The sequence below is a fragment of the Rhinolophus sinicus genome, chromosome 13 (genome assembly GCF_057876585.1).
Source record: "Rhinolophus sinicus isolate RSI-liver-muscle chromosome 13, RSI-T2T, whole genome shotgun sequence".
NCBI lineage: Eukaryota > Metazoa > Chordata > Mammalia > Chiroptera > Rhinolophidae > Rhinolophus > Rhinolophus sinicus.
The window spans coordinates 19,812,693-19,826,256 of NC_142513.1; the positions used below are offsets into that span (position 1 = coordinate 19,812,693).

General features: G+C 48.3%; 1 protein-coding gene across 10 annotated transcripts in view; it reads right to left on the reverse strand.

Moving 5' to 3' along the window:
• The window catches only part of CEP250 (centrosomal protein 250), a 40,629-nt gene that overhangs the window by 19,135 nt on the left and 7,930 nt on the right, over nucleotides 1-13,564 (reverse strand). For 4 of the 10 annotated variants that reach the window (XR_016018194.1, XM_088789175.1, XM_088789173.1 and 1 more), the window contains 15 exons: nucleotides 12,849-12,931; nucleotides 12,454-12,619; nucleotides 11,552-11,658; nucleotides 11,062-11,313; nucleotides 9,541-9,637; nucleotides 7,761-7,868; nucleotides 7,081-7,239; nucleotides 6,388-6,566; nucleotides 5,880-6,062; nucleotides 4,318-4,462; nucleotides 3,328-3,474; nucleotides 2,389-2,619; nucleotides 1,417-1,610; nucleotides 1,065-1,192; nucleotides 698-867 (listed from right to left, as the gene is read on the reverse strand). Coding sequence is in view for 9 of the 10 variants with exons in the window: in XM_088789175.1 (XP_088645301.1) it covers nucleotides 698-867; nucleotides 1,065-1,192; nucleotides 1,417-1,610; nucleotides 2,389-2,619; nucleotides 3,328-3,474; nucleotides 4,318-4,462; nucleotides 5,880-6,062; nucleotides 6,388-6,566; nucleotides 7,081-7,239; nucleotides 7,761-7,868; nucleotides 9,541-9,637; nucleotides 11,062-11,313; nucleotides 11,552-11,658; nucleotides 12,454-12,619; nucleotides 12,849-12,931 (2,349 nt within the window). In the remaining variant the exon portion in view is untranslated. Of the gene's footprint in view, nucleotides 1-697; nucleotides 868-1,064; nucleotides 1,193-1,416; nucleotides 1,611-2,388; nucleotides 2,623-3,327; nucleotides 3,475-4,317; nucleotides 4,463-5,879; nucleotides 6,063-6,387; nucleotides 6,567-7,080; nucleotides 7,240-7,760; nucleotides 7,869-9,540; nucleotides 9,638-11,061; nucleotides 11,314-11,551; nucleotides 11,659-12,453; nucleotides 12,625-12,848; nucleotides 12,932-13,564 lie in introns of those variants that run through there. The other 6 variants (XM_088789174.1, XM_088789179.1, XM_088789180.1 and 3 more) reach the window with 4 other exon arrangements.

The following is a 13,564-nucleotide window of genomic DNA, read 5'->3' on the forward strand; positions in this document are numbered from 1 at the left end:
ATACTCCATTGCATGCTCACCACCAAAAGTCTAGCGTCCTACTGTTACCATATATTTTGACTTAACTTGAGATTTTATTAAGTATGTATTTTAAAATATTAAAGGAAACTAAAAGAAAAAAAAAAGAGTATATATCATCCAAAATAGTAGAGAGAAAAAAAGAGGTGAGAAAAGACTGCAACTTAATCATCAAATTGAACCCTTTAAAAGAAGTTAAGGTGAACTCCCCTCCCCAAAAGACACAAAAGGGCAGGACAAACAGCATAAGATGGTGAAAATAAATCCAAATATACCTAGAATCACAATAAAAGCAAATGGACTAAGTTACATAATTAAAAGACAAAAGAAACACAGTTCTGAATTGGGCAAGAATGGGTCCAAGGCAATTCCTCTGCCCCCTTGACATCCTGGGGCCAGTGAAACAATTCTAAATCCTGTCTTAAGTCTCTGTCCATACCAAAACAGCAACAATACTACTAACACACATATAGAGCTCACTACATGCCAGGAACTGTTCTTCGTATTTTTCACGTATTATTAACTCATTGAACAGCTAGAAGCTGGATTTTGCAGCTTAGTGACCAGGCTAGTCCTGTTCCGATTTCACTCTCATGAGAAGCAATATCTGGACCAGGAGTCAGCAGGTGGGGTGCTCACAGAAGGGAGGCCGGGTGTGCCTGGCCCACCCCCCACTTACCCATTTCTCCTGGAGCCGCTTCATCTCTTCCTCGTGAGCTGACTTCTGCTGCTGCAGGGCAGTCTGCCCCTCTTGCTCAGCCCGGGCCAGCTGTCTGGCTGCCGTCTCCCGCTCCCGCTCTGCCTGGCTCCGTTCAGTGTCCAGTTCCAGCTTCAGGCACCTCACTTCCCCTAAGGTGCCAGGGACAGGATCTGGTCTCTGAGCCTCTGCCCGCCTCCCTTCACCCCTCTGCCCAGACCTCACAAGCAACTCCCATCTCAGAGGCCCTGGGCCTGGCTGGGGAAGGACCTCTGAGAGCTTCCCGCCGCCTTCCTGGCTTTCAACATCCCCGTGGAAAGGAGTAGGCCCATTCCAGTTGGGTTCTCACCTTGGATGACTTCCTTGGCTTGAGTGACAGTTTGAATCTGGACCTCCAGCTGCCCCTTGGTGACCTCTATCAGAGAATATTGTTGTTGGACCTCAAACAGACTGCTCTCCAGGAGCTCCTTGGCTGAGCTGTCAGGTTCAGGAATCAGGAAGAGTTCTTACCCATCAAGCCCCTTACCCTTCCTTAAAAGGAGTTGGGTTCTAATTACTGGCTACCTGGAGAAGTTAGGGGGGGTAATTACAAATTCATGACTCATTTAGAACCCGTATACTTTGGGCAGGGCACTTAGCTTGGCTACCCGCTGCCTTGCAAAGCTCGCTCTGCTCTTGGCTGAACTGGGTCTGGGCCCTACCTGAGCCCCAGCAGTTGTTCAGAGAGGTCCTGCCGGTCCCGCTCCACAGCCTGCAGCCGCACCTCTAGAGCTGCCCTCTCCCGCACCAGGGCCTCCTTCTCCTGCACTTCCCGGGCCAGCACTTCTTCCTGTCGCCTTGCCTCCAGATGCAGCTGCTCCAGCTGAGCTGAGGCTGCCTCCTGCTGGTGGCGTGCCTGAGGGCAAGACATTGGCGAGAGAGCAGAGGCAGGACTGCTGTCACTCACAGCTTAGGGCCACTGGCTCTTCAGAGATTCTGGACCCAGCTCTGTGAGCCCTGCCCATGGCCCGTTCATACCAAAGTGGCATTTATACATTTCCCTGATCAACCCAGACAGCTCCCAGCCCAGAAGCATGCTCTCCTTGGAGCAAGACCCTGTGCTAGGGCTGCACGAGACCTACCTCTAAGGAGCTTTTGGTCTTAAGAAGTAAGAGAGTGATCAGTGCCCTAAGAAAGAGACTCTGAGAAGGAAGATTCTGTATCAGTGTTAGGGCAATGAGAAGTTTGGTGAAGGAGAAGGATGACCTTTGAGCCTGATCATTGGTTCAGAAAAAATTCACTGAGCCCCTGCTACGTGTTAGCCACTGTGCTAAAAGCTGGAGGAACAACAGCAAATAAGACATAGCCTTGCCTTCAAAGAGCGTTTGATCTAATGGTGGAGACATGTAAACAGATAACTATAATATAGTACGAAGGGTGTGGTGGTTGAAATATGCACAAGGTACTATCAGAGCATACAGGAGAGGCATCTACTTCTGGGGGGGGGGGTGTCGTGGGGAAATCACTGAAGGATTCCTATAGGAATTCTTTCAAAAAATTGGAAGATATAACCCAAACTAGTACCATTGGCCATTTCTAGGAAGTAAGACTTTTTCACTTTCTGAATCATTTCTGTAATGTTTTACAATGAGTGTGTATTCTACCTGAATGTGATATCAATTCTGTCTTCTCACCTCGCTTAGTTTCTCTTGAAGTTCTTCCTTCTCTTCTTGGATGCCTCTGAGGTCTGCCTGCAGCTCAGCCCCAGTCTCCTCCGCTTTCTGCAGCTGAGCCTCCAGGTGAGTGTTCTTTTCCCACAGGGCTTCCGTGCTCCTCTCTGCCTCTGCCAGGCCCACCTGCACAGCGTTTCTCGCCTGCTCTGCTGCCTCCATTCTGTTACACACGGACTGGTTCTCCTGTTCTAACTACTGGCCAAAAAGGGAAGGGCAGCAAAGACAAATGGTTACAGTGTCGAGGGCAAGTGCTGAGACAAGTGAGAGATGACTGTTCTCCAAAGATGGACACAGGAGTACTTCTAAGACAGGAGGACTATGCATTCATTTGGTCTGATGCCTGTACTCCACGTACTACATGGACTGGTGCTCGGGATAGAGATAAAAAGGCAAAATCCTATTCCCCAAAAATTTCAGAAAAAGGAAACACAAGATTTCTGGGGCTCAAGGGAACGGGTAGCAGAGACATGTTACATTTGCAACCTATAGAAAAGATTCTTTGCGACTTAGGCTCTTCAGCAGGTCCCTTTCTGGTGACTGCTGCTATCTGCTGCAACAGGATTAAAAACCTGGTCTTCCTTCCTGAGGACATGGGCCTCCCTCCTTGCCCTGGTGATTTTGCTGTAAAGCCCAAAGGTGGTTCTGCTGTAGGTGTGGGAGGGGACTTTTAATGGCTAAGCCCAGTCCTTACAGTCTGCTCTCCTCTGCACCATAAATGTTCCTTCTGCTCATTTCAGGACTACATTTGGGAGCAGATCTGTCTTTGGCTGATCCATTTAAGGACTCTTCCTTGTCATGGGCGTCAGCTCCTTCAGTCCCCAGCCCACCCTCAGTCAGTCCCCAGCCCACCCTCAGTCAGGGCCCAGCCCCACCCTGCGGATCAGAGAAATCTTTGCTCACCTGGAGAAGCTGCTGGTTCAGCCCAACTTTATCTAAGGCCAACGCTTCATTTAAGGCACTGAGCTTGGCAGCTGCAGCCCGAAGATCAGCTACCTCAGCCTTCAGGCTGTGCTCAGAACTCGACAGCTCTGCAATGGACTGTTCTGCCTGAAAACAAAGGGAGTTAAAGGGTTTCCTATTTCCAGTTTTCCTGCAATCGCTCACAGCTCACACCCCCACACTCCCTGCTTTCCTCCTTCAGACAGTTAACACTCCATTCCTCCCCTTATGTTCTGAACAAGCTTCCCTTCGTTCATGCATTCACTCATTCATATCTTCATTCATGAGGAGTAAGAGAGGAGCTCACAATATAGAGGCACAGACATCAGGATGTGTATATAACTACAACTGTAATGACAGCATAGACGATGTAAACACAAAGTGCTCTGGGAACTCAAAGCATTCAGTTTGGGAGAATCAAAATTGCTCGGTGGAAGAGTTGACGGTTAAGTTGGGTACTCCTGAAAGGTGAGGAACAGAACGTGGTTAAAGGGAAGGAAAGAAGCAGTCCAGGCAAAGAGAAGAGTACGTGCAAAGATGCAGAGGCATGGAGGAACACAGTGAAGCTGAGATTGCACATGGTGCTGTGTGGCAGGAGTAAAGGCCTATGGGAGTCAGGACAAGGATTTGGAGTGAAGCGGGGCTGGAAACAGTTTGGGGCAGGTGGCCGAGTTTCGAATGCGGCAACAAGGAGCTGGGAAGCCACGAAGTGGTTTTAGGGAAGACACTGACAAAATCAGATTTGTACTTTAGGAGACCACTCTAATTCCAACATAGAGAGTATGTTGGGAGGGAAAGGACCCAACAGCAGAGACTAGTGATTGAGGCAAGAAGTATAAACGGTCATGGATTGCAGGGTGAAGAATGAGGCAGGCTGCATGGCCTTTTCCTAGAAACACAACTTTTTAAGCGGCCCATCCCACCCCGCATGTGAGGGGGAGACCTACACACCCTAGCCAGCGCTGCAGTCACTTCTGCTTGCTCTTGCCTCAGCAAATCCCCTTCCAGGCGACTTGACTCCAGGGTTTCGCGAAGAGTGATCAGTTCACTGAGTGATTCTGACTGTTTGGCTTCCAGGCCCGCGAGCGTCTCCTGACTAAGATGGAAGGAGAGGTGGCTAGAGGAAATCTTAGGGAGGGACCAAACCCCAAAACCTAACAGGAATATAATTAGCTTTGCTATGCAAAAGAATGAAGGTTTCTAAAAACTGTTAAGATCTCTAAAACATATAAAGTAATAAAAAGCAAGGTGCAGAACAGGGTATGTAGTGTATTACCTTTTATGCAAGAAATTGGGGGAAATAAGAATTATGCATATGTTTGCATAAAACAACACTGGAAAGACAAACAAGAACTTAATTTCAATGATTACCTACAGAGGAAGGGAAATGGGATGCACGAAGCAGAGGGGAGAAAGACTTCTTTGTGTATGTCTTTTTAAATAGTTTTGACTTCTGACTCATAAATATTGATGAAAGTATTATCGATTCAAACAAATTAAATTTAAAAGCATATAATTATTTTTGTGGATTGTCTGTTCTTCCCCTTGGTACAGGAGAAACCATTCTTTGCACAGGTCATTACAGCAGTCCTTCCAGATTCCATTATTCGTGCCTACTAGATGGAAGGAGCTAGGGCACAGGAGAGGAGGGGTTATACCAAAGGTGAAGAAGATACAGTCCCTGCCACCAGTTACTCAGAACCTACCATACGCCAGGCTCTATACTGGCATTTTGCAAAACACTGACCTAATCTTGCCAACGACCCTTCAAGGTAAATATTATCACTCCCATTTTATAAATAAAGTAATCTGTTCAAGTAACAGAGCCATAATTTAAATGAAACTTCTGCCCAGCTGTAAAGTCCTTGCTTTTTCTGTGACCTTATTATACAGGGGGAATTTATAGATTAGCTGGGTCCTTTTGCTCTGGAAGCTTTCTTGACCAGCTCATTTCCCATTGCTTCCCAGGATAAGTCCTACCCTTTAGCCAGTCCAGCCTACTCTGAACATACCTCCGTTTCCTTTTCTTTGCTAATCTGTTCCCTTAGCCTTTCTCCCACTCTCTACCAATCAAAATATGTCAAGGCCCAGACCAAAGGCTACCATCTCCTCCATGAAGCTTTCAATAATTACCTGTTACTCCTATGCTTCCAAAGGACCTAGGGTGAAGCTCTCTCTACTTAGCTCATACTTCATCTAGCCTCATGCCATAGTTACTTCTTTACTTGTCTGTCTGTCTTCCTCATTAGACTGCAAACTGCTTGAGGTGAGGACCTGTGTCTTATTGATTTCTGCATCCACCACATGCCTCCTCCCTTACGGGTGCTCATCAAAGCCTGGATAAACTTTCTGTATCCATCTTTCTGCAAAGGAAGGAGCAGTAAGCTAAGCTGAATGCACCGTATGCCAGGTTTCAATTTACTCCATGTTCTGAGCAGGGGGAGTGGGTGGTGGAAGGTGTGGAATTGAAGGGAAGGGCAAGCCCCAGTGCAGAGGGGACAGGTGACACTTACAGGCGGTCCCTTTCACGGACAGCCAGGTGCAGCTCCTCCTGCTGCTCCTCCTTCTCGCCCTGAGCGGAGTCCCCCTGCAGCTGCAGTTCCATGTTTGTCCTTCGCAGTCGCCACGCCTCCTGTTCCAGCACCTCCAGCTGCTGCTGCAGCTCCTCCCTGGTCTTCTGCAGGAGCTCTCGCTCCCTGAAAGAAGGACACCAGAGATGAGCAGAGACCTTGGAACCTAAAGTCCTTCCTGGAAGCAGACATTGCAGGGTTGAAGGAGAGAGGTGCCTATTTTGTTTAAATAGCTCAGCTTCCCTTTTGAGTGGGAAACTAATTTTTATCATCACAAAAACCCAAAATGGAATGAGCAGAAACAAGCGGAGCACAAAGCAAGGCAGCCGTGAGCAGCCCTGGGTCGCAGGGAGAGCAGGGTCCGCCAAGCAGAAGCACGATGCGAGTGGGTAAATGGCCGGAGAGGACTGAGCCCGGGGAGGACGCGTGGGATGAACCGCCCCCTGCTCACTTGCTGAGGGAGTCCACTTCTCCCTGGAGGTCCACGGTCTGCCCCGCCAGAGTGTCCCGCTCCCCAGTGAGCGTCTGTAAGCGCTGCCTCAAGGCCTCGCCCTCTTCCTCCCACTGGTTATGCTGCTGCTGCAAGAGGCTCACAGCTTCCTGACAGCCTGAAAGCTGCTGCTTTAGGTCCTGTGGAGGGAGAGTGACAGAGGTGAGATGGTGAGCAAGAGAGCAGGGCAAGGGAGGAATGTCAGAAGCCTGAAAGTAGGGCTGGGCACGGGGTTTGGGGGCTGCTGCAACAAGGGTGAGCTGAGATGTGACCAGTTGAGAAGACAGAGGATCCGAGATCACCATTACTGGGCTTCTGTGCCTCCTAGAGCCTCAGGGTTTATCATCTTCAAATGTACCGTGTGTGTGTCGGGGGCGGGGGGAATGGTAAAGCCACACTTACCCTTACTCTCCCAGGGCTCCCACTGCCGATCTTTGCAAAGTACTATGCAAAGTGGAGCATGCCAGTGGCACAGAAAATGTGTCTATTACCCACAAGGACAGGTGGGCAGACAGAGAGATTCTAATGGGCACATTGGGGTGTTAACAAAACGTCTCATGACTGGTCAACGTAGTGAAAGGAGCAGTCCAGGCTAGCAGGGTCCCTGGGGAACAAATCACTTCAGACACCCGCCCCAGTGGCTGGGGTTCTCACCTGCACAGCCTGGTGTCGCCGACTCAGCACTGAACGCACCAGAGTGAGAGCTGTGTCTGGGTCTTGGGAATTAAACTGGGAGGAGAAGTCCCAGGTGCTCTCCAAGGTGCTCTCATGATCAGAGCCTTGGGCCATATGGTCCCCTTCTTCTGCCAGGACCTAGAACACAACACAGCAGGATCACTACCCTAGTGACCAAGGCCTAGCGTCCACACGGGGGCTAACCCTACAGCCGGGACAAACCTGATGGTTTCCTTCTCAGGTCCTCTCCCTGGGGAGTGGGAGGAGGGCAGCTAAGAACAAAACAAGGCTGCTTCCTTCCACTCTTTACCTTTGCTCACCCAAACCTGGGACTCACAACAAGGCTAGAGCACTGTCTGAGGTAACAATAAATGAAGAAATGAAGGACAAAGAGGCCCTTGAGGTAACGCACACCAGACCCCGGCACGGCCTGAGAACTGCAGCTGGTAATAACAATAGAGGGCCTGTTCCAGCAGGCGGTGCTAGCACAAGAATGCTTAGCTACCCCTTAGGCTCCAGTCTTCAAATACACTCAGGGCAATCATCCCCACAAGACCCTAAGCCCCAACCCCTCAGAGTGGAAATCTCGACATGACGGAGAGGACCTGGAGGCCTGGGAGGGGGAGGCATAGGCTGACCACCAGGAACAGGACGCTTACCAGGACCTGGGTTATGTCCTGGATCACCTGCTGGAAAGACAGCTTCTCCTCTTGCGCATTCCTAGTAAGAGATGCCTCCTGTTCCATCAATTCTGCATGATTTGTCTCCTGAACAGGGAACAAAATAGAGCCTAAGAGCCAAACTCTTAGAAGAGCATTTATCTTTCCAGGCCCCAAATCAACCAGCATCTCACTCTGTCCGTTCCGTCAACCCCACTTTTCCCCTGACCACATGTGAATGCGAACGTTGTCCCAGGACGCTGAAGACAATGTGATACAGTGATTAAGAGCGCAGATTAAGTGATTAAGAGCTCCAAATTAGACTGCCTAGATTACAGTTCTTGCTCTACCACTCATTAGCTTGGTAACCTTAGACAACTGTTTCTTTGAGCTTCCTTCTCTTTAAAATAGGAATAATTAACAGCAACTATTTTACAGGTTTGTTTTGAGGCTTAAAAGGAAAAAATAATGCATGTAAATTACTCGACCTGGCACAAAACAAATGCTCAATAAGTAAATGTGAGCTATCACTGGATGGAATGGCTGCTGTCTCTAAACAGCAAATTGATGCTTGAGACCTAAGGTTAAACCAGAGAAACCTCTGGCCCCAAAGCTAGCAAGCAACTTGAAGACTCAAGATTTCCTCTCTTCCTTCCTATCATATTGTGTTAATGAGGGCCTGAAGACAGAGACCCACAGTTGTGTTTTGTTGTACCGATATTTACAAATTGAGAGATTTTGAGAGATTTTATGAATTGAGACCTGAACTTCTGGCTTCTCTCAGTTAACAAGTGGGTCACTCCAGCCCCCATTCCTACATGGCAATAATTTATTGAAGTTGGACAGTAGATGCCTCCTCCAATGAGACATATATTCTTCAAGTTCATGAAGTCCCTACTCCTCTTTGTTGTCTCCTTAATATTGAGATCAAGTGTCCACTCAGTACTGAAAACTAAACGTGACAGTGCTGGCAAACAGGAATTCTTACCACTGACCCACTCCACTCATTTACCCTACCTGGGCCCTGTGGACATTGGATTTGCAAATTCCTGACCAAAAGGAACCAAAAAGGCACAAACAAGTCTGGCTCCCGGCTGATCCCAGTTTGGACGAGAAGACATATGGATAGGGGTTCAGGATCTGCCTAAAATCACAGCTCTGAAAATTCAGAGATGAAAGGAAATGTGGAACCAAGTCCAACCTTAGAGAATCCCAAGATAGACTGTTCAACTACTGAACAGCTCTAGCTGTTAGCCGAACTCTACCACTCTGTAACTTCTAGTCATTTCCACTGCCTGTGCCACCTGGAAAACATTAAACAAGTCAACTCTTTTGCCCCAATGTCAGTCCTTAAGATATGTAAAGGCAGCCATCATGGCTTCTGCAAGCCCTTTCTTCTCCAGCCAAACATTGCCATATTCTCAGTTATTTCCCTTCTGACTAGGAGCTGGATCTCTCCACACATCCCCTTCCTAGTTTGCAGTGTGCCTCTCAATGTGTGTCCCACTTTCTCTGATAAGGACACACTGCATGCATATACCACTGTAGTTTCCCCAGGAATACAGCAGGGATAGTACAGAGTTATATTTATTGAATGAATGAATGAATGAATGAATGAATGAATGAGTTAATTAATTTTCAGGTTCAGCCCAAATTTATTTTTTAGCTTTAGAGGATTTGATCGAGGAACATTTAACTGGTACCCTGTACAACCTGTCCATAAAGAACAAGGTATCTACAGGCCCACTCCCCACTTCTTTCAGAACAAAGGATCATGTACCAGGATCTCCATTGTCTCTCTCAGCGCCTTTACCATCTTTTCGTAATCTTCATTTTGCCTCTGAGACTGCGTCAGAAGAGCAGAGAGCTCAGTCACCCTAAAGGGAAGAGCACAGCAGTCACCTTGGCAGTCCACTGCTGTGGGTGTGCCGTACTCCCCAGCCCGAACACAGACACTCCCACTGCAGCCTTCCCAGAGTCCCAGGTGCCATCAGCCCCTGCACTCCCTGAATACCGTAAGACGCTAGTCTTGAACTGGGGGGAAGCCAAAGCCACTCAGACACATGCAGGGATTTACCACATCTCAAGGCTGGAACACGTGTTTGGGGGTCTGAGAGCTGAAGGGAAGCCCTGGCCCAGGCCCTTCCAGGCCCCGCTTGATCTTGAAGTCAAGCACCCTGAAGTCAATAAGAGCATCAGAACTGCCATATGGGATAGTCCCAAGGTCCCTCCAGCCCAAGGTTCTCACAATGAAAGGGGAAAAGGAGGGCCACCTTGGGGGTGATTATGGTCAACCTCCCTGATATTAACTTGAAAGTTCAGGGAAGCGGCCATAAATCTTCACCACTGAACCTTAGGTCCTGGTGCTCAGTACCTGGCATTATAGGGGAAGCTACATAAACATTTCTTGAATGAATAGCATCCAGAAGTCTACATATTTTTCTCAAAGTCTTAATAATTTATTCTGTACCATCTCTAAGAGCCTTAACTCACTGCATTGTCATTCATTTAATTATTGTATCATTCAACCAACATTTATTGTGAGTGTCTACTACATGGCAGATGAAGTGAAAAGCTCTAGAGACATAAAACTTACTAAGACAAGGTTCCTGTCCTTGTGCTTCCCAGTTTCTTCACGACCGACACCACCAATAGGTGGTAATACAACTCTAACCATGGGGTATAAAACTGAACTTGGCTGTGAGATTCAAATGGGCTTCTTTGCTTATGTCCCTGGTCTTCTCATCAATTAAAAAAAAAAAATCTATTTTATTTTAATCCAAAAAATAAAAAAGTCTAACAAAAAATCCTAAATAATCAATGAGATCAATGCTGTAACAAGCAGGTCAAAAGACCATATCCGGGCATAGTAATTGATAGGCTATTGAGATCAGAGAAGGCTTTACAGAAGAGGTGGCATTTGAACGATGTCTTAAAGGATAAGGCAGAGAGAGAAGAGGAAGCAGCATTCCAGGCTGAGGTCGGCATGTACAAAGGCAGGAAAGCATGGAAGAGGTTGGCTGGTCTGGGAATGGCAAGTAGTTTGGTGTTGATAGACGACAGAGTCACAGCTAGCTCTACAAGTCAACAGGAGAGAAACTGAGCTACAAGATAGTCTGAGGGCAGAGGGCAGTGACATGGCCCCAAATGTGGCATTGGGTTTCAAACTAGACTCTCTGTGGCATATCTCCTTCCCCTCTCATGGGAGGAATGCTCTTCACATCTCCCCGCCTATCTCTAACACACTACAGGAGTCAACCTTCCCTCACGGACCCCTTCCTAGGACCCCAGCCCATCTCACCGATCCTGAAGCTCAGCCTTCTCCAGATCCGCTTGACTCTTCAGCTGTATTAACTCCTGGCTCCTTTCATAGGCTTCCTTCTCCAGCTCCTGGGTCTTGGCTAGTAGCAGCAGCAGCTGGGTTGGCTCGCTCCCTTCTGACTTCCCAGGTCCATCAGATTCCCGAGCTTGTGCTCCCACAGTCAAGCGCAGACAACAGGTCAACAGGGACCCTGAAAGCCTCACCTGCTCAGCCTTGAGCTCCGTCAGGTCTCTGAATACAAGCAAGGAAAGAGCAGATTCCAATAGGGACCAGGGAAGGGGAGCATGGAGACCAGGCCCAGAGAAGCCCGAGGGGCAGTTCTGGGAGAAATCATCTGAATCCAAAACACCCTCCCCCGCCAACTCTCCCCGCCCCTCCCCCGCCATCTGATCCCCTTCGACAGCAGCCCACTGTCACAAGTACACAGTCAGTAGGGGCAGACCTCCCCCCTCCTTATTGCCACACTGACCTGTCAGTGGCTGACTTCATTTCCAGGAAGTGGCGTCGGAAGGTCACCACCTCCCGCCATAGACTGAGAAGGCGGCCATGCTCCCCTTTTAGGTAGCCCTTGAAGAACTGTGTGTTCAGAAACCCAGGTCACACCACAGGGCAGAGGGCTACCTTTTGCCAACACAGGAGTCTTGGATTCCTCCTGACTACTGAGGGGGAAGGCAGGGAGGGGCTTATAGGGGACAGCTTATGAATGGGTGTCTACACTCAGGTTACGCTGAGGAGTTTAATAAAGTTAGCAGTGGGATTCAAGAGGTCAAAGGGCCTGGGATATATGGCCTGGATCTATGGCCTTCTTCTGAGTTAGATTAGAAAAGGATAAACAGTAGCTCCTCAACAAATGGGAGCTATTACCATTATTATCAGACTTATAAGGAGGATTAAATGACATGACATACGTAAATCACCTAGCATACTATTGGCACAGAGCAAAAGCTCAGAAAACATTAGTTTCCTTTAGTGGGAATCTGATCATTCCCCAGGATCCATATCTGGTCTTTCTTTCCCATCCAATTTCAATAGCTACCTCCTTAGCATCTAGATATGCAGATCTCCAAACAAGGGGAGTCAGTAGGCTTTCAGATGCATCTAAAACCTAAGCTGGTCACTTATACAGGAACAGAGTTGCTTTGAGTGTCATGCCATCGGCCAGCAAAACCTTGACGAGGCAGGTAAGGGCAGAACTAAGCTGAAGGCCCAAGCAGGGCAAAGCTGCCAGCATGAGTAGTAAAGATGGCCAGATACGTTGAGGACAACATCCAGTTCCCGTCCAAGTCCTGAAGTAAACCCTTTCCAGCACTGACCAGGGAGTGCCCAGAATGCAAGCCCTCCTCTCACAGTTCAGCCCCATGTCCCTCCTACCTCCTGCTCCATCCGCCACTGGCTCTCCTTCCTCATGAGCTCATCCCGCGACCGGCTCCAATCTACTGTCAGTTTTTCCACATCTTCCCGGAGCGCTTTGTTTACCATATCAGCTTTTTCCATGTGCAGCCGAAGCTGGGTGTTCACCTCCGCTAGACTGTCACACCTGCACTGGGGACGGGCAGGAGCAAGTGCAAAATAAAGGTCTGGTCCAATCCTTGGACCTCTTGGAGTCAGATGACAACCACTGGAATTTTGCGTTGCCAGGCATTGGAGGGCTGAGGCTGAAGCCCATGGTCCTAATCCATGGTACATAGCTCTCAGGACAGAGGTTTCCCGTCAGCCTCTCCACCCACTGGCCGAGCACCCAGGCCAGAGAATTTGGGGTCCATCACCTCTGTTGCTCCTCCTCCAATTGGATTAGCAGCTGTTCCAGGTTTGGCTCCTCCACATTTTCCCACCTCTGAGGGATCGGTCCCTTTGCCAGACAGAGACAAGCCTTATTTACCTCCAAGGGGAATATCACTCAGCTCAATTCCTGGATGTCCCCTTTTACAGCAGCCACTTTCTTTTTATTCTTTCTCCGCTTTGATAGCAATATGTCTCTTTCCTCAGTCACTTCCTCTCAAAGTAAATCCACTGCATTCCTCTTACCAAAGATAAACCTGTGACTTCTCCTGAAAGATGGCACTTGGTAGTGAAAAGAGCTTTCAACCTAAGAAGTGTAAGATATATCTTCCACTGATGGCTTTGACTTCTACACTAAATTTTAGACCTTGGGAAGTTACTTAACTTTTCTGCACCACAAAATCTTCAGCTACAAAACGAAGGCAATATCACTCCCCTCAGAAAGTTGCTTTGCAGGTTAAGTGTCGTAATTATATGACCATGTCTAACGGTGCCTGGTCTGCATAGAATAGTGCTCAATAAGTTTGGGTTCTTTCCTTCTTTTGAGAGAACTTTCTGAGGGGAATGTGAGAAGGAGCTGAGAGGGAGCTGGAACAAAGGCAAACAGGTCTTTTAAAGCCAGTTCTACCCAGCCCACAGCACAAACAAATCCCTCTGCCACAAACAAGTTTTTCAGGCCTGCAAAGGCACACGTCTTTCTAAG